The 25,572-nt window shown below is 40.9% G+C and overlaps 1 protein-coding gene across 2 annotated transcripts in view; it reads right to left on the reverse strand.

Moving 5' to 3' along the window:
* ABLIM2 (actin binding LIM protein family member 2) overlaps positions 1-25,572 on the reverse strand; it is a 208,588-nt gene that overhangs the window by 48,375 nt on the left and 134,641 nt on the right. For both annotated transcript variants that reach the window (XM_067558866.1, XM_067558867.1), the window contains 4 exons: positions 22,880-22,957; positions 18,627-18,773; positions 10,762-10,882; positions 8,744-8,842 (listed from right to left, as the gene is read on the reverse strand). In XM_067558866.1, the coding sequence (XP_067414967.1) occupies positions 8,744-8,842; positions 10,762-10,882; positions 18,627-18,773; positions 22,880-22,957 (445 nt within the window). The remainder of the gene's footprint in view (positions 1-8,743; positions 8,843-10,761; positions 10,883-18,626; positions 18,774-22,879; positions 22,958-25,572) is intronic.

The following is a 25,572-nucleotide window of genomic DNA, read 5'->3' on the forward strand; positions in this document are numbered from 1 at the left end:
AGTGTGGAATAAAAAGGACGTGCCTTGGAAAATGTGGTTCTTACATTAAGAAAGGCAAGGCGCACTCCACTGCATTCTGAAGGTGGGATTTTCAAAAGCTCTTAGCATTGGCCTAACTCTCACTGACTCCATTTCATCAACGGGAGCATATAGTTAGACCAACCTGAGAACTTTTGAAAATCCTAATGTTTCTGGATTGTGATGGGCACTAACTGTATGATAATTAAGGATGTGTTCTTACCAAAGCTGTCACAGAAGTCAGAGAATTCTTTTTTTTTTTATGATTAAAAAACAAAAAACACCCAAACTAAAAAGACATGACCAGATGATTTGAGGACATTTGTGTGTGAGTAAACATGATAGTGGACAGGCAAACCTGTTACACCTTCCAGCTAAACTGTGGGAGGTAAAGAGAGATAGCAGAAACTCAGTAACAACATTCCTTTATGACCAAAAAAAAGGGCCAAACTAGTGAATTGTCTGTGAGGGCTATGGCAAAGCCCACTGAAATCAAGAGAAAGGCCCATTAGAGGTGGTGAGGTTTCTCTCACTCAGAAGTTTAAAGACAAATATTGTTAAATAAATGCAGAGTTAATTCCGAGTTTATAAAGGTCAGGTCCAGTATCGTAAAAAAATGATTACTAACCTTTCGTAACTTGTTCTTCGAGATGTGTTGCTCATGTCCATTCCATGTCAGGTGTGTGAGCACCCACGTGCACGGCTGATGGAGATTTTTTGCGACAGCAGTATCCGTAGGGCCATCTCTGGCACCCTCTGAAGCTCCGCGCTCATGCTGTGGTAAATGAGGCGCCGCCGGCCCTGCACACCCTTGGTTCCTTCTTGCAGTCAACTCTGACAGCGGAGACAGAGGGCGGGAATGAACATGAGCAACAAATCTCAAAGAACAACAGTCACTAAAGATTAGTAACTCTTTTTTCTTCTTTGAGTGCTTGCTCATGTCGATTCCATGTTAGGTGACTCACAAGCAGTATCTCTGGAGTTGAGTTTGGAGTTTATGGATGTGATGCTTGTAATACTGCTCTGCCAAAGCTAATGTTGTTTCATGCCTAGTGGGTGATGGCATAATGGGTCATGAAGGTATGGAGAGAAGACCAGGTAGCAGCTCTGCAGATATTTTAGTTTGGCACCTGCGCCAAGAAGGCTAACAACAATGCTTGTGCCCTGGTAGTGTGGGGTGGTTATGATCTCTGGTGGAGGCACCTTAGCTTGGTCATAGCATAACTTAATGCAAGCGGTTATCCAGGAAGAGATCCTCTGGGAGGAGACCGGCAGGCCTTTCATCCTATCTGCCACTGCAACAAAGAGTTGGGTTGACCTGCGGAAAGGTTTAGTCCTTTCTATGTAGAAGGCCAAGGCTCATCTAACATCCATGTTATGCAACCTACATTCCTCACTGGAATTGTGCAGTTTCGGGAAGAACACCGGCAGGAATATGTCCTGGTTATTGTGGAACTTTCACACTACCTTTGGTAAGAGGCTGGGTGGGGACGCAGCTGGACCTTGTCCTTAGAGAACATGGTGAACAGTGGCTCTGATCTTGGAGACTCTTTGTGCTGAGGTAATTGCCACCAGGAAGGAGACCTTCCAGGAGAAAAGCTGGAGAGAGCAGGAAGCTAACAGCTCAAAGGGGTGGGACCCGTGAGTCTGGATAGCACTACATTCAGGTCCCACGGAGGTACCAGATACTTGACATGAAGGTAAAGCCTCTCTAGTCTTTTCAGGAACCTGATCACCCTGTTATGGGAAAAGACTGATTTACCTTGAATTGGAGGATGGAAAGCCAAAACAGCTGCCAAGTGGACCTTTAGAGATGACAGGGCTAAGCCTTGTTACCTGAGGTGCAATAGGTAGTCCAATATGTCCTGAATTGAGGTCTGGAAGCGGGACAGGTTACGGTCTGTTGCCCAACAGGAAAACCTCCTCTATTTGGCCAGATATGTCGCTCTGGTGGGAGGTTCTTCTGAACTTGCAACAATCAAGCCCGCTCTTCTGCATCCAGCCATACAGTCAAATAAAGGGATGTCAGGTCTGGGTGCAATAATTGGCTGTGGTCCTGGGAGAGGAGGTCCAGCCAAAGTAGAAGCTTCCACAGGGGTGCTGCCAAGAGCTCCAGAAATGTAAACGAACCAGTGCTGTTGCGGCCACGCGGGGGCTATGAGAATCACGGTTGCCCTGTCCTGCTCTATTTTCAAAAGAACTTTGTGAACCAAAGGTATTGTGGGGAAGGCATAGAGCAATGTCCATGGGAGCAAGAAGGCATTGGATAGAGAGCCCTCGGCGAGCCCACAGAGTGAGCAGAACTGGTGGCACTTCCTGTTCTGCTTGGATGCGAACAGGTCCACTTGGGGAGTCCCCTACCTTTGGAAGATCATGGCGGCAACCTCTAGGTGTAGAGACCATTCATGGCGACATGAGAAAGATCTGCTGAAGAGATCTGCCAGCACATTCCTGGCACACAGGAGGCCATGATATGAATGTCATTCTGCACACACAAGTCCCACAAGCAGAGGGCTTCTTGGCACAAGGCTGACGAACAGGCCCTGCTTTGTTTGTTGATGTAGAATATCACAGTAGTATTGTCTGTTAGGATCTGGACCACTCTGCCTGACAAGTAAGGGAGGAACTCCTGGAAGGTGAAATATACTACCATGAACTCCCTGACATTTAGATTGAGGGAGTGATCCTCTCAGGGATCAATGCCCCTGCATGCTGAGATCGTTGAGGTGGGCTCCCCATCGCAGATCCGAAGCGTCTGAGACCAGTGTCACCGAGGGTGATAGACCTTCGAAGGGCTTCCCCCTCAACATTGAATGAGGGTTTATTCATCAGGTAAGGGACAACAGGACATTTGGGGGAATTGTGACCATGACGTCCAAAACATGCCTGCTTAGGGTGTAAGCCAACGCCAACCATGATTGCAGAGGTCTGAGGTGAAGACGCGTGGTGAACCACATAAGTACAAGCTGCCATGTGGCCTAGAAGCTTGAGGCATGTCCGGGCAGTCATGAGAGGGAGGGCTTTCACATATGAGATGAGTTCTATCACCGGGCCTCCAGAAGAAAAGCTTTGGCCTATGTGGAGTTGAAGAATGCTCCTATAAATTCCATCCACTGGACAGGGACAGAATTAATTTTTGATCGTTCATGAGCAGATCAAGACCTTGGCAAGTGGCTTGTACCACATTGAGGCTGTGCAGGATCTGAGCTTGGGACTTGCTCGTGATAATCCAGTCATTGAGGTAAGGATAGATATGTTGATGCCGCAGGTAAGCAGCCACTACCGCCATGCACTTTTGAAGACCCTTGGGGTGGATGAAAGGCCAAATAGTAGTGCCATAAACTGCTAATGGCATTTGCCCACAACAAAACTGAGGAACCTCCTGTGTCCATTGAAAATTGAAATGTGAAAATAAGTGTCTTTTAAGTCGAGGGTGGCATACCAATTGCCTGGATCTAAAGAGGGGATGATGAAGGCCAGGGAGACCATGAGGAACTTCAACTGCTTGAGATACTTGTTGAGGCAACCTAGGTCTAGGATAGGTCTGAGACCTCCTTTGGTCTTTGGGATAAGGAAGTACAATAGAACCTTAGAGTTACAAACATCTCGGGAATGGAGGTTGTTTGTAACTCTGAAATGTTCATAACTCTGAACAAAATGTTATGGTGGTTCTTTCAAAAGTTTACAACTGAACATTAACTTAATACAGCTTTAAAACACTACTATGTAGAAGAAAAATGCTGCTTTCCCTTTATTTATTTAGTAGTTTATGTTTAACACAGTACTGTACTGTATTTGCTTTTTTTTCTCTCTCTCTGCGGCTGCCTGATTGTCTGCTTCTGGTTCCAAATGAGGTGTGTGGTTAGTTCGTAACTCTGGTGTTCGTAACTCTAAGGTTCTACTGTATCGGGAATAGAACCCTTTTCCCCTCATATCTTGAGGGACTTCTTCTGCCAACCCTACTTGCAGAAGGGTTTCCATCTCCTGAACGAGAAGTTGCTAGGGAGAAGGGTCCCTGGAGAGGGATGGGGGAGAGGGGTGGGAAGGGGTATTGAAGAAAACTGCAGGATATACATCCAGTTGCTATAGTGCTGAGGACCCAATGGCTCGAGGTTATCCGGGCCCATGCAGCACAGAAGGGAAATGGGTGGTTGAGAAATAAGTGAGAAATTGGATTTTGCTGTCTGACTGGGGTGCTGTCCTCGGGCACACCTTCAAAATAACTGGCGTGGGCCGCATGGATGATGCACGGGGCCCAATTGGGTAGTGGAGGAGGAAGGGTTTGTGTGGCAGCACTTAAACCCTTTGTTTTTGTCTCTTCTGTTATAGGACCCTTGTCTCGACTGATCTGAGAACCTGGATGGAGATTGCAAGAGATGGAACTGCCTATGGGAAGATGGAAAGGAGGAGAGGAAGGGATATACATCCCAGTGAGTGCAAGGTGGCCCTAGAGTCTTTCAGGCCATGAAGCCTGGCATCCATTTGCTCAGATAATAGAGCTTGCCCTCGAAGGGAAAGTCCTGCACCGATTGTTGAACTTCCCAGGACAGGCCTGAGGATTTCAACCAGGAGCACTTCCACATTGACATGGCAGAGGCCACTGATCTGGCTGCTGAATCAGCAGCATCCAAAGCTAACTGGAGATAGGTTTTAGCTACCGCCTTCCCCTCCTTCACAGTGGATGTGAACTCCTGCCCGATTTCCTGAGGCAGGGAGTCCTTGAATTTAGTAACTGAGTCTCAGCTGTAATTGTATCTCTCCAACAATGCCTGCTGGTTAGATCTCCTTTGTTGTAAACTGGCTATGGAGTTGATCTTTCTTCCAAACAAGTCCAGTTTCTTTCCATCCTTATTTTTTGGTGTCGAGCTAGTTTGGCCCTGCCTGTTTCTTTTACTCGCTGCAGCCACCGCCAGGGACCTGGGGGTGGGTGTGAGAACAAGTACTCATTGCCCATAGCTGGGACATATTTCTTTTCAGCCTGTTTTGAAGATGGCATCTGCCACAAGGTCTTGACCACCTTTAGCACCCCATCATGAACAGGGAGTGCTATTCTAGCCTGTGCCAGATTAGCCAAAATATCAAATAGGCTGTCCGTAGGCTCTGAGAGCTCCTCAGCCTCCAGGTCCAAGTTGGAGGCTGCCCTTTTAAGGAGCTCCTGATGGGCTTGGAAATCATCCAAGAGCACTGGGGGGGCTGGGCCAGTGACAGCCTCGTCTGGTGATAATGAGGATGACAGTGCAACCAAGGGAGAGAGTGGTACCTCCTCTTCCTCCTCTGGAATGGCTCTGCCACTGGGACGATAGTGTCAGCACTGGGTTCTAATTCCGGGTCCTGATTCTCAGGTCCATCAGTTGGGGCTGTTGGTGCCGCAGGCCATTTCTTGGATGCAGTTGTGGAGGACTGGCAGAAAAAAGACCCCAGCATCATTGGGATCCCCCATGGATTCCAATATGGCCATTGAGTCAGCCATTGGCCCTGCTGCCAGAAACCCGCTGCAGGGCCAGCACCCAATGAGCCCTGCTTTTGGGGGTGGTGAGTAGGCTCTCCTTTCAGAATCCAAGGAGGATTCCTCCCACTGGAACCATGGTGGTGTCAATGGTCCCTCTTCCTGCCTGCTGCAATGGGGCACCAGGGAGTGCTACCACACAGAGGGTGACTGCCGGTGGGCATCCTTGGAGGGGTGCCGTGTAGGTGAGGATTGGTGTGTGGCTGGAGAGCTGTGCCGTGCAGAGGAAGCAGTGCTATATAGGTGGGGAGTGGTGCCGAGACAGTGGGTGGTGTCATGTGAAGGAGCAAGGCCGGGATCTGTGCCAGGTATCTAGAGACTGGTGCCATGCTTCCAGTGAGCGGTGCCACGATGATGATGAGAGTTATTGGGGTGATCTGGAGTGACAGTACACAACCAGTGACTCCTACCTTGGAACTGGAGACCATGACTATGGGTCGGGAGGGTGAGGACCATCTTCTCTGTGGAGGTGACTGAGGTTGAGGTGTTGTAGACTGGTGCCGAGGTTTCGGGGAACAGTGCCAGTCAACTGGCCATTGCAGTGGACCCACTGCCATTTTCCCTCTGAAGTCGGGTGCCTTTATTGGCTCAATCAGTCCCAACTAGAGAACTTGCTTCCAACCAGAGTACGGGTAGGAGTCACTGGGAGGGCCATAAGATCCAATTCCAAGCAGGATGGTTCAGAGGCTGGCCTGAGAGCTGCCTCCGTCAACAGAGCTTTAAGGTGGATATCCCTGTCTTTTTCGGTTTTGATCGAAAGCTCTTACAAATTCTACACTTGTCCCTGACACATCTCTCCTAAATACTTCAGGCAACTCTCATGAGGGTCATTTAGTGGAAAGGGATTATGACACTCAGAATACGGTTTGAAGCCTGGGGAACGTGGCATGCCCTGCTTGTGGTGGACGTCCCTAAAGGGACCACTGATTCTAACTTACTTAACTAACAAACTAACTAGAAATATACACAACAAACAAAGGCAAACTACGAATTAAGGCTCTTGCTATTTTGCAAGGGAGTAAGCAGCTCCTGCAACTGTCACCGACGGAAAGAAGGAACTGAGGGGCACAGGGCCAGTGGCACCTCATATACCACAGCATGAGCCTGGGACTCCAGAGGGATACTGCTAAGGCAAAAATTCTCCAGCAACCGTCCACGTGGGTGCGCACACACCTAAGATGGAATTGACAGGAGCAAGCACTTAAAGAACTAGTGTATTATATTCAAGATTTGTTGAATTCTATCAGCCAAGCACAGCTCTAATTATTTTGAATTGAAATGGCAAAATAAATCTTATTTTTGAGCCTGCAGCACTTGACAATATTTTATCTATATTCCCATTACTTTTCTTCTTCCCACTATGATCACTCCATGACTTTTCCTAAAATTTAAAAACAAAGAAGGAAATCTCAGACATTTATCCAGATAAAGACAGAAGGCATCCTAGTATTTAGAATAAAGCACTGGGAGTCAGATCTCTTTTTATTATTATTACTTCCTGTGACACTAACTCCATGTACAAGAATGGGGAAACGATGTAATTATTATTTAACTCGTATGTAAATTATATAAAAATACTTACCTACTTCACAGGAGAATTGTGAGGCTTAGTTAATTAATGTTTGCTAAAAGCTTTGAGCTCCTTGATAACAGGTGCTACAGAAATGCAAATTATTATTATTCTGATTGTTGTGCTAATTATTATTTTTTTACTGAAAGGCCGCCACTCGATGGATTGTTTTCCAAACTACAGCAATAAACAATTGCTGCTGCACAAGGCAACAACAGATAGCCCTGAACGTACACTGGTTTAAGTAAGTGCTGCTAAGCAACTGCCAATTGACTTTCAAAAGTGAGCATTCCACACTGTGTAATCATGCAGTGCAGTATATAGACAGGTTTTCTAGCTGAATGCATCAATGCTGATAAAACTGTCCAGCTTTAAGTACACATAAAACTGCATCCAAGCAGAGACTCCTGTGATACAAGAGTGTGCCTCAGCCTTCCTAGAAGTGGGGGGACAGAATCTTTGTAGGTAGATGGTCTGTTAAAATGGCATCACTTCATTTAAACTTATTCCTCTTTTCCAAAATTCTCTTTGGGGGTCACATTTGCATGAGATGGGCTTGATTCTGCTCTTATTTACACCAGTGTAACCCCACTGACTTCAATAGAGTTACTCCTGTATAAGTTGGAACCCAATCTTGACCTATTGGCTGTATTTTCAAAGGCGCTGAGCAACTGCTACTTATACACCTTTAAAAATCAAGCCTGCTCATCTGTTTAACTCCTGCCCCCTCAGGGAATCACCTCCTTTCCTTTAAATGCTCTGATGACAAGAGAAATAGCTTTACTTTATCAGCTCAAATAGGACACAAAGATAAAGGATGCAAAAGTAATTGAAAATGCTTGTGATTTATGTCTGTTTGCTTCCTCTTCCTCTCCACATTAGTTCTCATTAAAGAGGACAGACTTATGGAAGGACTTTGTTGCAATCATTAAACACCTCGTCTTCCTTTCTAATGTTTAAACATGCCAAGCAAAAGTACACTCTGCCTCAAAGGTTCCAGGAATTCCCCCACCATAGTGTTTTGTCTCCAGCATGCAAAACATTAACAATTCATGTGCACTTGTGAAATATTTTGACAGAAATGAGCATCAATTTATCAAAATAAACAACACAGGATTAAATAAAGTTTCTGTGCTTTAAAGAAGACAGGCCAGATCCTCAGCTGATCACTGGGGCTATGCTGGTTTAGGCAGCTGGAGATCTGGCCCCATAAATGTTAACATCATGAAAAATTGGCTAGTTCTCTAAACGTATTGTAAGAAGGATGGCTATTTGATCCTCCAGGGAGTTAATGTCCCTTATTCCAATATCCATTTAGTGACACTAAAACATGGAAACAAGGTTAAACATTTCTGTAAATGATAAGAAACAAAATTTACGATTACCACCTCCCCCCTCATCTTTAGATTATTCTTTTCCCTTTGGAAAACATTGAACATTCATTGGGTGGGGGTGCGGGGGGGAACCAAAAAAAAAAACAAAAAACCACACAGCAGGTCCCAGAAACTTACATGGTATGTTAAGAAAGCACTTACACAAAGTTAAGACAGACTTTATCCAGTTGGAAGCCATGCTTGCACAAACTAAGTCAAAACACATTTGGAGATGTCTACAGTTATCACAACACAGTTGGCATTCCTGGACCTTACCTTTGAAGAAAGGGATGTAATGATGTCTGAATGTAGATGTAAGGCTTGGGTGTTGGGGCAGGGAGATGCAGCTACTGGTACCAAGAGTCTGAGTACCAGCTAGGGGGCAACAAAGAGTAAGTGAAAATAAACTATTTAGTTCACTTACTGAAAGCCACAAATTATTCCCAACAATGACACCTTTCTTACAGGAACATTTTCCACTTGATGATATACAAACTTGGAAAGTAGTACAGTTTGTATTTAATATTTTTAGTTCCAGTCTGTCTTCCTCTTGTTTCTAAAACAACACAGGTCATAGTGTATATATACAGTTTGGTAAGGGACAGAGACTTTCCGTGAATGGAAAGAGAACACCACACAAAATGCTGATAACTATGGCCTGTGTTATACAGGAGGTCAGACTAGATGATCACAATGATCCTTTCTGGCCTTGGAATCAATGAATTTAATAGGTAGAACATCAGAAAATATTCCAGAGAAAGGCACCATAAAGAGCATAACCTTAGTATAAACAGCTCTGAGGAAAATCAGTGTTTTCAAAAGCTGCAACAGGGGATGACGTGTTCATAATGGGTCTAAGTGGAATGAAATGGGTAGATATAACATCTCCTTCTTTGCTAGGAACTTTGCTAGAGCTAGATCCAGCCCCCACCGAAGTTACTATTTTGCTATTACCTTAAAGGATACAGAATCAAGCCCACAATGCAGTAAGATACTTAAGCATACTAACTGTAAGCATCTGAGAAGCCCCACTGAAGTTGTGTGTTTACAGTTAGATATTACATGCTTTGCTGAACTCCGGCCTTTGTCAAAAAGCTCTTTTGTCAAAAAGCTAATACTGCCAAAACAATAAATACGGATTAAAAACACTTGCAGCCCCTCCCAAAAGCTGTACAGCTTTAAAACCCACTTTGGGTTCAGAATTGCTTATGCTTTCCTTCCCCTCCCTACGCTACTCCCATAGTGTCTGTCTAAGCACAATCCTGATGAAACTGCCAGTCTCAGCAGAGACTAATTCACTCACCTCAGTAGATCTTTGATACTCTACTTTTTCTCCACCCTCATCAAAGACTATATTAATTATGAAAATACAATTTTCTGTAAATTGTTTCTGTAAGCCGTAAAACTTTCATTTGCATTAAGATTTCCATCTGAATGAAAGCTTATTGATGAAGAATCCTCTGATTTTCACAATGAGTTTCTGATCTTGAAGTAAAACACCATTTGGAACCCAATCATTTTGTCAGAATTTCTCTTAAGCCCACACAGTGATCTGGTACATCTTGTAACTCCTTATTGAAGAACTCAGTTACCTATTTTTTAAGGGCCAAATCCTGCAAAGTCCAACCCCATATGCAGGGTATCCTGAGAAAAATCAGAAGGGACTGAAAGCTCCCACAGAAGTGTAGAACACCAGCACTGCGGCTACTATGATCCTGGCTGTAATAGGGGCTGCTGCAGCGCCCCCTACAGGATAATTTTGACCACCAGATCGGTTTAGTAGACTGGCCACTCATCCAGTCCGGGTAGCCCTCACAATGCAGTGAAGAGAGCCACCATGAAACATTACTCTGCAGTTCAAAGGGGGTATGACGTGTAGCTGTGCAGTCTCTTGGCTGCATGTCCACTCCCCACACTGCAGGGTGGAACAGTTGTGGTTTTGCTGTTTATATTCCCATCATCAGTAAAGCTGGAGGCAGGATTTAAGTCCTTAATCCATTAAATTTTCTGTTTTCAGTTACTAGCAATTTAACATATAATTTCCTGATTCCTATTAAATTTTATGAAAAAAATAACTGCATGTGCATAACTGATGGTACTTGTTTGTTTGCCCCCCTGGGCAGCTCTGTTCACATTAACTAGCATGTTGTAATATACTTGAAAAGGGAGGCTGGAACTGCTCTCCATACTATAAACCTTTCTGTTGGTGTCTTCTACACTTACTAAATAGGCCAAAGTGTGTGTGTGGGTGGATGGGGAAAAGCAGAGATTAAGTGAGCCTGCTTGTCAATTACCTGGTCTGCTGTAATGCTGAGGAGAATGGGATGTTGGAGTGTAGCGACCATAACCCAGAGATCCAGTAGAACTAGGGCTCGATGTCCTATACTGTCTGAAAGATCTATCATCTTGGTCACCCTGAGAGGAAAAAGGGAAAATGTAAGTCATTAGGCAAGATAGTGAATAATTACACGATATTCAAAAGTTATCCATATCCATAGTTGTTTTTCTGCTCTATATGCAAAGGGCCTGATTCTGTCTTCATGCTCCATGCAATCCCAATGAAATGGGGGCAGAATTCAGCCACAAACATCTCAAATCTGCTCTGATAACAGCAGTTCCGGAGTTGCCAGACATAATGTCAGAGAATGGTCATATAAACATGGGAGGTAGCATATCAGAAGTGAGTCCAAAATCAAGATACAGTTTGAAAAGAACTATAGCAGAAATGTTCTATGTTAGCACCTGGGGCCTGATTTCCGCTCGTACCTTATGCATTTGTTTAAACCAGAGCAAAGTGAATGTAAGATGGGACCCAATCAGACTGATAGCATTTTACATCCATTTTGTACATGACTGCACAAGCTGTCAGACAGTATAGAATCAGGCCTCCTCTGCTTAATTATGCTATGCAGATCTTCTGTGCCTTCTGTGTAACACATTCTGTACCATAAGCAAAACATGTTCTATAACACTCAAGAGATCAATTTATATATCAATATGTATCATCAGATTTAATGTTCTAGCATTACCACTTTCCATTTAAACCTATATCTCAACTGCTTTAATTCCTGCAAATCTACCTCACAAGGCTTAGGCCACTTCTCTCAAAATCACTGCACAGATGTTCATTCGTTTTGTAGCAGGTTAAATTACAAACTGGTGACTGAACATTTTGTTTTCTTAGGAAGCAAAAGCCCCAATTATGTAGAAATCACTTTTGGATAATTATCATCACTTTGGGATTCAGTTTACTCAGTCCTTATTTAGGAAAATTAGAGTTTGCCAAAGTAAGGGCGGAATAAAAAAACAACAATCCGGTTTCATATTAATCTCTCCTGCAGAAAAATCTGTGGGAGGGGGACCTGAGAGATACTCTTGCAGAATTCTTCCCCCACATATTCCATTGGGGGCGGGGAGGAGAGAGCATGCCTCTATAGAATGTCACAGAGCCATCTGTCAAAACCTAGCAGGCAGCATGGATTTATCAAGAACAAATAATGCCAAACCAGCTTGATTTCCTTCTTTGACAGGGCAATTGGTTTGGTGGATAAGGGGAATGTGATGGACATAATATACCTGGACTTCAGCAAGACTTTTGACCCAGTCCCACATGACATTCTCATAGGTAAACTGGAGAAGTGTGGGCTTGGTGGAGCTACCATGAAGTGGATACATAAATGGCTAAACAACCAGAAACAAAGAGTAACTAATAATGGAATGAGGTCAGATTGGAGGGAGGTCTCCAGTGGGGTTCCACAGGGATCTCTTCTGGGTCCGGTGTTGTTTAACATCTTTATTAATGACTGGGATGTAAGAATAGAGAGCATACTGACCAAATCTGCAGATGACACAAAGCTGGGGGGTTGCCAACATTTTGGAGCATAGAGCTAAAATTCAGAGGGATTTTGATACCTTGAAGAACTGGGCTATAGACAACAAAATTAAATTCAACAAAGACATGTTGAATGTAAGGTGCTACACTTAGGGAAGAAAAAACAAATGCACAAACATAGAATGGGGGATGACTGGCTTGGTGGCAGCACTACTGAGAAGGGCCTGGGAGTTGTGGTAGATCACAACCTCAACATGAGTCAGTAATATGTTGCTGCTGCTGAAAAAAAAAAGGAAATCAAATGCAATTTTAGGTTGCATTAACAGAGGCATAACATGCAAGTCATGGGAGATGATGGTACCACCTCACTCAGCATTGGTTAGGCCTCAGCTGGAGTACTGTGTCCAATTTTGGTCACTGACATATACACAGGATGTAGAGAAACTGGAAAGGATCCAGAGCTGAGTGACAAAGATGATCAAAGCGATGGAATGCAAGTCATATGAGCAAAGGCAGAAGGAACAGGGTATGTTTAGTTTGGAAAAGAAAAGATTAAGGAGGGACATGATAACAGTCTTCAAATACTTGAAAGGCTGCCATAAAAAAGATGAGAATAGTTGTTCTCTCTTGCTACAGAGGGCAGGACAAGAGGCAATGGGCTCAAACTACAGCATAGCAGATTTAGATTAAATCTTAGGAAAAACTTCCTAACTGTAAGAACAGCAGGACAATGGAACAAACTGCCTAGGGAAGTTGTGGAAGCTATTTCACTACAAGTTTTCAAAAGGAGGTTGGATAGCCATCTGTCTTGGATGGTTTAGTCATAACAAATCCTGAATCTTAGCAGGGGGTTAGACTAGATGACCTTGTAACCCTTTAATTCTATGAAACCTGGAGATAACCAGGGAACTCTGAATTCTAGGGGATCAGCTGATAGCCACAGACATTCACATGGAGGATTATGCCTCCATATCTGCTTCCACCCCACCCCAGCACCCTCCCCCAAGTTACTGGCAGTGCAGCTCCATCACATCCACACAGCCAGGGATGACTCCTGGCCACAGTTGCCCAGAGTCCAGGGAATAGTCCTGGGTCCAGAATGGGGACAACATGCATCTGTTGGCCCAAGTTCAGCCATCAATTCCTTTCCCCCTAGTCAATGCATTCCTTATTCTTTCTCCCTGGGCAGACTCAAAGCCACAGGATACCCTTTATAGAGTCCAGAAGTGGGGTTGTAGTACCAGAGGGACACCTTTGCTCCCTTCCATATGGGTGAAAGATGATCTGTGCACAATGGATTCCCTCCAGATGTGTATATGGGATAGGAAAGTAAAGAATGATCAGGGTCTGAATAAGCATTTGAAGATGACATGGAGATTAAGGAGCCCATTGTGCCATCAAAAACACGGTTGTGCAGAGAAAATTACTTTTATGAAGGTACATGGCAATGGATGACCATGTATCTGAATGTAGAAACAAGCCCTTAAGAGAAGAGTTGCCTGCAATTTTTAAAAAATACCTATTTAATAATTCAAATTTGTCCGAAAAAAGGGAGAAATGTTTATGCCTGCCTGAAGAGGTAGTACATTGTAGGCATTTTCCAGCCTTCACTTTTGATTGCCACCAACTACTCTACACTCATTTAAATTCCATGCTCATGTTGAAATACTTCTGCATGCCTTTCCTAACTAGCTACATAATATCATTTCTTACATCATTACAAATGCATTCTTACCTCTGTAAAATGTATCCCAAGCAAAACAGCATAATGTCTTTGGAAGGAATTCTTTATGAAAGAGAACTGTAATAAATACAGTTCTTTACAGACCATAACAGGGTGACTTAATGAGCTAAATAAAAAGTGGACATGACAGTGCAATTTATTAATCCTAAGGAAAGTCCTGTAGTGCCGTTCATTTCAAGGTAGGCAGAATAGCTTTGAAGTAACAAGTACTGTCCACAGTGCAGAAAATATATTCTGTAGAGTAAGGGCAAATGTTGGGTATATCTGAACACTCTTAAATAATTCATTTGACTTTGGTAATCACAGCAGCTCTACAACCAGTACCAATGTAACCTTTGGAGTTTACTATTATGCAGGAAAACCGATGGCTAGTAAGTGAAATTATTATACTACTTAAACACTGATATTTCCACTTCGATTATCTCATGCCTTACCTTCTGCATGTTTTTGTCTCTGTAGGAAACAATGAGCTAAATTAATGAAATACAATTGTAAGAGTGATATCTTTCTTTTAAAAGAAAAATATCAAATAAATTACATTTCTAATTGATGTCTACTTTCCCCTCTGAACCAACTGTTCTAGTAATATGTTGCAATTTATGATATTTAAGGGAAACTATGAAATCATTATTGGGCCCAAATCTCCAATCTGTTACAAAAATTTTATAATGGTGTAACTCCTTTCAGTTCAGTGAAGTTAGGCTGACATAAAACTGGTGTAATGGAGTAATGAGTCAGGTCTACCATATTTATTTTTATTTTCCATCCATATAAACTAGAAAATACTGCTCCTGAAAGTGTTATTCTTGGGTGTGATGTCCTTGCACTGCTTCCAAAGTGGTATTTCCTGAACTGGCATCTTAAACAATGATGGTCCTGGGGTATTGGTATAGTTTAATTAAAATTAATGGAACTATACAGATCAGCTGTGTATCTGGCCCCAGATGTGTGTATATATACATATAGGTAATTTAATTACATGTATATACAAGTAGTTTAACTATCTGAAGGGAAAAAATGGTCAGAAAAAGGCATATCAAGGCCCTAGAGTTCAGGTCAACTAAAGATGTTAGTTGTAAATGTAAAAGCAGATTACAAATCAGAATGTAATTTATTTGGTAACATTTGGAACAGTGATGATCATCCAAACTTTATTTCATGAAGTAGTTATTTCTGAAGTAGAAATGCAGATGACAGTCAGTGAAACAGATGCATTCAGATGACAATATAGAAGCACAGCAGTTGTTTGATATAAGTAAGAATATTAAAGAAACCTCTTTATAAAGACATCATGGTTCTGCAGGAGGCAAATCACCAACATTTCAGGCTTTGGTGATTATCTTTATAAGCAAGTTTAATGCATTGTGAAACAGATCAGAATAGAACAAAGGCACTGGGAATTACCTCAGTAGGTGTTGGAGAGAGCAACTGAGGTGACTGTAAACGGCAACACATAAAGTAACAAATTAGTAATACAAATTCATGCATGATGTTATTTGTGAGAAAAGCTATTTTTTAACAGTACCAACATGATGCATTCAGTTAAAACATAACATCCACCAATTAGATAAAAAATACCAAGTTAGATTTTTTAAATAAAAATGATAAGGAGTAAAATGTGAACCTCTCCCTTATACAGCTGTAAAATTATTTAATTTCAAAAGATAATCCCTCGGGCAAGCTGCACTCTATTGAATCCTATACTAAGGACCGTACCTTTAATTAAAAAAAACCCTTTGTTTAAAGCAAACAATTTAAAACAGAGAAGCCTATGCCAAGCTTTCTGTGTAAACATAGCTGAAGTTTAGATCAGAACTTTGAAGCTCAGCCCATCTCCACTTTAAAGTATTCCAAGATATAAGTACATTTTCCCTCTAACCTTTAATTGAAGAGTATCTGTACTTGGCTACTAATGTTTACTGTTCCCTCATTTTCCTCTCACAACTGAGAGATAAATTCTGCTCTCTGCTACATCACTGTAAATCCAGTGATTTTATTGAAGCCAATAAAGAAATTTGTATAACAGAGCATAATTGGGCCCTGTTTTTTTAAATAGGTTAGTTAAGATATAGACAATTTAGTGTACATGGCACTTATGCCTAGCACTAAACTATTCTCACATTGGCATAGCTGGTAAAGCTTAAGGTAACCTAATAATACCCAAATATAACTGAGTAAAACACTATTGATAGTGAAGCATTTCAGTATCAGTAACTTTAAGAAACATTTTTAAATGCTTTTTAGTCTTTTCTACATATCATCACTGAAACAGAAGGCTCTGACTGAAAGCTCAGTTTATAAAGCATTTATGACTAAATAGTTTGGCTAACACCAGTCTAAAAACAAGTGTAGCACTCACAGAATTGTTTCTATCCATTTAAAAATATTTTATTTGGTCAAGAAGCTAAAAAGAATCTGTTTAAAAACCTTTTCAATAGCTAAGGATGCATAATGTCCAACAGGTAAAGGGGCACGCATGGATGTTTGCAGGGACATGAACATATAACTCACATCCTAACCTTGGAAAGAACAAGTAGCATCATACCAGTTTTATAAGGCAAGGTGAAAGCTATGGAATGGCACTGCTGTATTGGTAAAAAGCAGGACTATCATTAAGTGATAGCTTTTCAAATGATTAACGGTGAATGAGGGTGTGATTGAACCAATTAGGGCTCCAAATATGAAGTAGCTCCCAATTCCCCTAGCAGGAATTACTTCCTATGGGGAGAAATGTAAAGGGCCCTCTGTTTTTTCATTAACCCAGGCCACACTAAGGGTGAAATCTTGATCCCACTGCAGACAATGTGAGTTTTGCTACAATCTTCAGTGAAGCCAGGATATCACCCTCAATCTTATTCAATCCCTACCAGGGATTTACAGGTTTTTAAGCATATTGTCATGTTTATTATTAATATCACTCTATTCTGTCTATTGTTTTATTGTGTTTTCTGCTGTAACACCTTCTCTAGTCCCAAATTACTATATTATGTCTCCTAACTATGCCTCCTAGTGCTCTCTTCCATGGTGAGGGTCTGATATCCTTACTGCCATAGAACAGTACCTTGCTCCACAAATATTCTAGCTGATTTCAGCAGGCCAATTCATGGAATAAGGTGCTATCCACTGAGAGCAAGGGTGGAAAAATCTAGACACACGATACTGGAAATTCTTGGATCCTGAGGAAGGAATTAGGTTAAAATGCTGGATGAATTAATCTAAGTCTAATGCACACAAAAAGAGTCACAGTTTCCCATTAAAGCAAATTCTTTCATGTTGAATATGTTGTGGTTCAACTGCTGAACAACTCATGGAGTTCTATTAAGGGTTATATCTTAGTTATAAATTGGCAACGAAATACCTTTTCATTACCAATATTCATAGGCACCCCTAAAAGCCCACACAGATGCTAGAAAGCCAAACTGCCAACGTAACAACATCATCCCGCAAGCAAGACGTCCAGCAGATGGGACCACTGAGAACAACAGCAATGAAGCAATGGTTTCAGTGCTGTTTGCCCATTTCCCAGGTGGATCATTATTGGGAGCACCGAAATTATCTTTGAAGTCATGTTTTTGTTTGGAATTGATTTAGCCCTTTTCAGTTTCACATCAGTTTGTCTATAATTCGAGGAGAGGTCAGCATTTTGCAAATCTTGAAGAAATTTTTCTTCTTAGAAACAAAGCAGAAAAGTCCAGTTAAAGTTAATAGCTCCCTGACAATGCAGGATTGTTCCCAGCAGTACATTTATGTGTGCCTTTTTCAACAAAACTAAAAGTCATGTGCATGAAGTACATACACAAGTGTTTGAAAGATTGGGACTCTTATTATTCTACTGTTATTATTTCAAGCATTTATTTATACCCATCTATTTATATCCAAGTTAAGCTAGTGTACAAAACAATTAATTTTTCATAGGAATTTTAATTTAAAAAATCTAAAATTATAAAAGAAATTAGAAAATGAAATGAAAGGCAGACATGCATAAAGAAGAAAGACTATCTTATATGACAGAAGTAATGTAAAAATATGTTTCGCATAAAACAGCATTAGTAATAAATTACATTAGCAAAAATGTTATAACATTAGCTTTGCACATGAAAAGGGAAATCAATATGCATGCATGACATGAAGATGAACTTTAATAAGGGGTGGTTGAAAGGAATTTGTGCACAGAAAAATGATACCTTTGTTGTGTTACCAAAATAACATACCGCATATAACAAAAGCATGAAGGGTATTTGGTTTGGCTTCTGATCTGTGTTATAATTAGCAATGGTTCCTGTTTCCTACCACATGCAAGTAGAATTTCTTTGGCAGAAAAACACACTTTTATTAAATCTCATCTGTTTTTAAAAAAATGTTTGATCACAAAACGCTATCCTCTATTTTCCATGAACTAAAGAGTGAAATGTAAATCTCACTTGTTTTAAAGATGATTCAAATGCCTGTGAAGGCATAAAATAACTCCCATTAATTCAAGTTTACAAAGTAATTACAAAAATTGCAAGTGTGTGTCTAATAGCTTAGACACAGTGATGATGCACATTAATTTTTAGATTTAAAAAACACACAGGTTTCAGTACCTCCCCATAACTATGCCTGTCATCTGAAGAGTAACTGATATATGGAGAATAGGAGATCATATCTGGGCGGTCAATGTTATAGATGGCTTTATTTTTAGGAAGAGCAGCCAAATCCCTGTAGTCAAGAATTTCATCTCCAAGCTTTGCCTAAGAAAAGGAGGAAAGAAAGCAGTAAAGATAAGAAGGAATATGATCAGGATACAATCAGAAAAGGACAGACCCATATAGGTAGAAGAGCCAATAAATATTAACTTTTGTATGACTGAAAATGTAAATATCTTTTCAGTGTTTACCACAAGATCTTAAATGCATATTATTGTTTTCTTTGTATATGTTTATCTGTCATTCAAGTTTAGTGTACAGTGGAAATGTTGGATAATCCTAGTTTTCTTCCATTTACATCCTGCTGACTATTAGCTATGCAAAGAGACAGCAGGGTTAATCTTGCAATCCTTGGCCAGGCAAAATTCCATTTCTTTTAAGGTGATTTTGGATTGTAGTGTTTGTTTTCTTTTTCCATTACAGATGGTAATGAATAATCAAACACTTATTTCCAACATTAACGATCTCCTGTCCAGATGCTGTTCTGCTGCTGGTCAGTAATTTCTCCCATTAAAGAGCTGCTTATTCTACCCTACAATTCCTGCATAACTCCTTTGCAATAAAATTGCATTGCTGTTTACGGTGCCTAGCCCGCAACCCATGGAGCTCATTGCAAGACCAAGATTTCTCTCTTTAAGGCACCAAACTAAGATCCTGGGCCTGTAAATACTGGTGTAGCTCCACAGAATTCAGTGTAGCCAAGCCAGTGTGCATGAGAGCTAAGAATCTGAGAGTCTTTTACAAAGCCTGTGAGTTTCACAACACTCCTTAGCTCACAGTGGGTTTCCCTGACCCTCCCTTATGCCTCAGTTTGGATGGAGCACGAATTAGAGGTGGATCAATGTAAGCAATTTATCTCTTTTTGTGCACACCTTATCTTTATGCAACACTACACTGGGCAACACAGAACAAAAGGTGAATTTATTTCTATATGAGAGCAAACATACAAAATACCTTATAAAATCCCAGGAACACTGTATAAAACAAAATCCCAGAAACAATATCCAAAAAATGAAGAATCAGCTGATAAAATGGAAAAAAAAATCCTCCTAAAAATCACTTAAAGCAACTGCAAGAGAAAATACATTTCTTCCCGCTGGTTTCACTCACACAGAACATACTTTGTCTCAGGTAATCTAACCCTCCCAGCTATTATCTGCTTCTGAAACCTTCCCTCTAGGTCTTCTCTTTGTTGAGTATCCCCTGAGTTTGGGGTAAATAAATATCTATTCTTCCTTCCATAAAGCTGTCTCAGTGAGTAACCGATCCTAAACACACACTACTCCAGCTGTGTCCCACCTCCACCTCCTTCACTATCTATTTCACTCAGTCCTCATTCCTGATTATGAATCAAAAGATGCCAAGTCTCCCTGGAGAAAAAAGTTACATTTTAGTATAATTCTTTCTACTTTGCCCATCCAAATATAAGAAATTTGGCCCAGCTCTGTTCACAATACCTTTTAAAACCATTCCATTATTTTCTGCAATCATTCAATTAATTTTTTTTACCCATTCTCAGAACAGTGTGGGTGATATTTAAAACATTGGGGAAAAAACCAAAACCTCAGGTTCAAGCTGAAAGATCTAGATACTAAAATACAATGTAAATAAGATTATTTAATGATCTAGTATATTAAGTTTCTTTAAAATCATCCCCACAGTTCAGAATACTAAGAAATTCATACACAATTATTTTGGAATATGTTATTTTACAATTGTATATTATGATGTCCACTCTTAGTATGGTTATGTCTGACACATTGAGGCCTTATGCAGCATGAAAGCAGCCTTCCAGCTTGAAGTATCCCTGAGCAGAACTCAGTCCTAATGCTCTCTTTGTGAAATTCAGCCCAATGCAAAGGGTTTGTACTTAAACGCCACCTAAGACCTTAATGCAGACTTTATTCTGTATTTAAGTGGTTCCCAAGGCCCTCTGTGGGACCCTCTGCACAGGGATGCAGTTTACTCTGGACATAATCCCATGACCAGTGAAGTTAATGGAAAGCACAGTCGGAGAGCACTTCAATCTCCCAGGACACTCTGTAGCTGACTTGAAAGTTGCTATATTTCTACAAAAAAACTTCAAAAACAGACTTCAGCGAGAAACTGCAGAGCTGGAACTCATATGCAAACTTGACACAATCAAACTAAGTCTGAGGAATGGTTATCTCATTACAAGAAGTAATTGTCACTGTTCACACATTCTCACCTTCTAAGCAATGGCTGTGAATAGGCCTCATCTACTCTAACTGAATGGACTTTGCTAACACCTACCCTCTCCATTGTTGTTCCTTACCATTGGATGTATATATATATATATCCCCTATCTGATTTCTATTTCTTGCATCTGACGAAGTGGGTTGCAGCCCATGAAAGCTTATGCCTGCAGAAATTAAATTTGTTAGTCTTTAAAGTGCTACAGGACTCTCGTTGTTTTTACATAGGAGAGTGAGAGACATGGCAAGAACTGATATGCTCCATGGGAATCTTTTTCTCTGACTGACACAGAAAGCTTTCTTCTTTTGAAGTACCAGCTGCCCCTAAATAGATATGTCACAGATACTAACTTGATGAGACCCTTTGAAAAACATAGTTTAGACAAAGAATGAAAACAGAGATTTGTCCTTTATATCAGCAGCCCATGAAGTATATTTAAAGTAATCATGCACTTCAAGAAAAAGGCTTAAAAGCAAGTACTGAACCACAGCTAGGTATTTGCCACTACATGTATAAATAATAGAAGAATGTAAAAAAGTAACAGAAAGGCATAAAAGGTAGAGAAATATTTACCACAGGTGACCATCTGGTCAAGGAAAATATGCTTATGTGAGAACAGTCTCAATTCACAGTGATTATAACGTTTGTGGCCATGTCATTATTACTGGAAGCATTTCAAAAAGATGTCAGTCTCCAGCAATATGGAGTTCCTTCCAGAAAGGCTCTCTCAGTATATTGGCAGGCACCTGTTCAAGAGCCAAGCCCTACTGTCCTCACTCAGGCTTTAGTCACACAAAATCCCCATTCATAGGAATGGAAATTTTACCTCTGAAAAGACAGCAGCCTTTGGCTCCAAGCCATCTGTTTGTCTCTGTGTGATAAGTACAGACAACTCGCCTCAGTCTAATATTTCTTTGGCAGTTACAACATCAAGTTATAAATTGGTAAACTGTTGTCTGCAGCTATTCCCTTTGGGTTTGGTATTCTGCAATGAACATGTCCTGTGCGTCTCAGTGTGATTGCCTGAGACAGAGAGATTAGGCAGCGGAATCCTGCAGTGTTCCCAGAGGCAGAGGAACCAGTGCCAGTGGGGCTGATATTTGCTGCTTTGATCATTTTGTGACATTGATAATGTGCTTATGAATATCATTTCCAGATGCCTGTCCCAGCAGGCACTCAGAGTAACATCCACCAGGTATTGGAAAAATTAAGCAATATAAGCTTTTTCAACAATTGTTTAAATATTTCAAATACTCCTTATGGCTCCTCTCCCAGTTGGAACCTCTTGGTTCTTTATATCCTTAGGATGACATGTTTATACCTGAGACCCTTCCAATTGTATTGTAAGTATAAGGTCCCAAATCTGTTCCCATTGAACTCAGAGGCAAACCTCTCACTGACTTCACTGACAGCAGAAGCAGGCCCTAATTCCTTTCAGGTTAGAAAGACTGTGGTCCTGCAAATACAACACGTGCATGTGGAGGTGTGCTTGCATGCAATCAATTGCAGAATCAGGACCCGTGTTTGTAGAACTCTCACCATGTCAAAATTAGAGCTGCCAAATCAGTAATGTTCAAATCTAAGCTTGTAATCTACTTTTAAACTGCTGTTTACTTAATCTTTTCTTTCTTTTGTAAAGGGCTTTGTGATACTTTGCATGTTTGGGACAATCTAAACATAAGTGGTAATCTAAGTCCTAAAATATACAGCAAAGGATAAGAATAAAACTTCCAATATCCTGTTTTTTTAACTATGGTATTCAAACAATTTAAGGTGAGAATGTCAATTCTGATTTGCAAGAATCAACAACTAAAATGGATTTGAAGATATCAACTTTCTATGCAATAAGAGAATATGTTAAACAACAGGTACAGTAAAAAGTGGTCCACCTTTCTTTTTGTCTCATAACATGGATTATAGAAGGGAATACTTACATAGATCACGCGGCTTGGGGAACCTGATGTACTTGAAGCAGGAATGGAAATAACACTCTCAGAAGAGGTTCTAGTTTCCTTGATCAGAAAACAAAAAGCAAAAGGAAATTTATCTGTGCCATTCTAAGAAAGAAAAAGTGTAAGAAGTCTTTAATTTAAGCTCAGCTTTGCCATTCAGAAATAGAATGTTATGGTCAACTCAAGCTAAAACAAACACATACATCAAAGAGGACTAGTCAATCGTCCAAATAATTATTTTTTGCCCTGGTCAGTATGTTATCTTATGTACCATTTACTTTCCCTCCACCAGAATGAACTGCAGTGGTGTGCTACTGGGCTACCAGAATGGTCCCAGAGGACTGTTAACGCTGGTTCAAGTTACAGCAGGTCTGAGGCTGTGGTCACGTGAGTGTATGAAGGCAGAACTTGAGTCCCTATGTTTACGTTGTCAAATTTTCATATTTAGTTTTTAAAATGTCTCATGGTGCTGGGTAACAAATTGGCAGCCAGAAAACAGCACCTAGAGCACTCAAAGAAAACAGATAGATTGCTAAAAAAGACTCAGGCCCAGATTCTCAAAGGTACCTAGCCCTGGTTTACACTTACCTGGAGATTCGGTGGCAGTCGACGGGAGTTACGCAAACTATGCAGAGTAGCTTGCGTAACTCACATCGACTGCTGTGCTTCCCTTCTGTGCAGTGTCTTCACAGCATTCCCGTCGACGCGGTGCTATGCTACTTGAGGGGGTGGTTTTACTTAGTCAACTTCCTGATCAATTGAGCGGGTCTACACTGTCTGCTCAATCGATCCAGAAAAATTGATCTAGCGGTGGCAACTTTGCTGTCGTCAGTATAGACATGCCCTTAGATTCCTAACTTCTATTGAAATTAATGGGTGTTTAGGCGCCTAATTTTCTTTGAGGATCTGAGCCTTTGTCTCTTTTGCTCTCATATTTTGAGTACATCAGATTAATATTCATGCCAATCTTAGTATGGCATGGATTCACTATTGTTGTTGTTGTTTTAACTAGTTACTGAATTTAGAATGTGATCTAAGTCACGACAGGACTTTACTGCAATGTTTTTGGTAGTTTCCTTTATTGTGAGAAGTAGCATTAATTATAAACAAAGGGCTGTGAGACACCAGAACAACAATGAATGAATGTTCTTGACAGTTGTTAGTCAAAGCTAAACAAACTTGTGGAATCCCCATGCTGAAATTATAAAATAATGAAAACATTTATTCCCTACATTATCCTTCAACCATGTACATTAACTCCTCATAAAATATTTTCTGTTTGTATGCTTGATCGCAAATGGATGTAGATTTTGCCATGAGCAAATTTTGCTCATGAGATTTTGCCTCTCTCTTATTTTCAATTTTGCTTTCTCCTCTGGCTCCTTCCCATCTGTTTGCATGCTTATTCTTATATCTCTTAGAGGAAAAAAAAAAAACCCTCAGCTCCACCTGTTTCTCCCCAAACTTTCCCCCTCCACTCCCTCATCTCTAAAACCCTGGAGCATGCTTCCGCCTTCTCTTTCTGCCTTCATTACACATATTTATGGTGCTCAGTACACAGATGATAACCATCTTTTAAAACCATCACCCTCAGGATGCGCTCCTTCATTTACTAGAATGTCAGTCAATTGCCACATCCCACACAGTGATCTCCACAATCTGTGCTAAAGAGCCACTACTACCCTTTATAAAATACTCTTATATAAAAACGCACTGGTAAATTAAAACAAAAATCAAGGTAGATGAGAGAAGATTGGCACAGAACACCTTTTTGGGTCCAGTTCTGTATTTCTTACTCAGGCAAAACTCCCACTGACTTTTATAAAGTTTAGACATAAAGAGCCTCTTTCACTCTGCTCAAGATGAAGGGGCACTATGCATAGCACTTGAGAGAGATGAATGGCTAATGTGTCAGTCTTTAAACAATATCCCATGAAGGTGTTTTCTGTGCCTTAGGGGGAAGTCCAACTAGCACACGTCCAGCGCAGCAGCGTCTATTGTCCTTCTTTTAAAGAGAAAAAATAGTTAACCGCATAGGAACATATGACTGGAAGGACATCCTGGGTAAGCAAGTCCAGTTCCCTGTTATCACCCTAGGTACCCCCATCATATAATCCTTTTCCTAAATTTATCAATCTCTACATTTTCACAAAGTTGCATGGGGTTTTATCCCTGCAACTTCTATTAATGAGTTGAGAGTAAAATGCTGTGCAAGTCTGAAAATGTAGGATATAAGAACATAAGAACGGCCATATTGGGTCAGACCAATGATCCATCTAGCCCAATACCCTGTCTTCCGAAAGTGGTCAATACCAGGTGCTTCAGAGGAAATGAACAGAACAAGTAATCATCCAGTGATCCATCCGCTGTTGCCCATTCCCAGATACTGGCAAACAGAGGCTAGGGACATTTCAGAGCATGGTTTTGCATCTCTGCCCACTCTGGCGAATAGTCATTGAATAAATTGGCATAACAGCCATATACGGTTATGCTGAATCAATAGCACTTCTACTAACCAAAATACTTGGTTGTCAGAAAAGATAATTGGGAAATATTTTTTCTTTTGTTTTCTATCCCTAAATACCACTTGCTATTGACTGAAATTTACAAAATAAAAGGTTAATTGGCTACTTTACTATTTAAACACTCACTTGAGGTTCAGAGCTCTCCAAAAC

This window comes from Emydura macquarii, unplaced genomic scaffold, assembly GCF_026122565.2.
Source record: "Emydura macquarii macquarii isolate MOO-44397 ecotype Brisbane River unplaced genomic scaffold, CSIRO-AGI_Emac_v2 contig_2199, whole genome shotgun sequence".
In the NCBI taxonomy this organism is placed as follows: domain Eukaryota; kingdom Metazoa; phylum Chordata; order Testudines; family Chelidae; genus Emydura; species Emydura macquarii.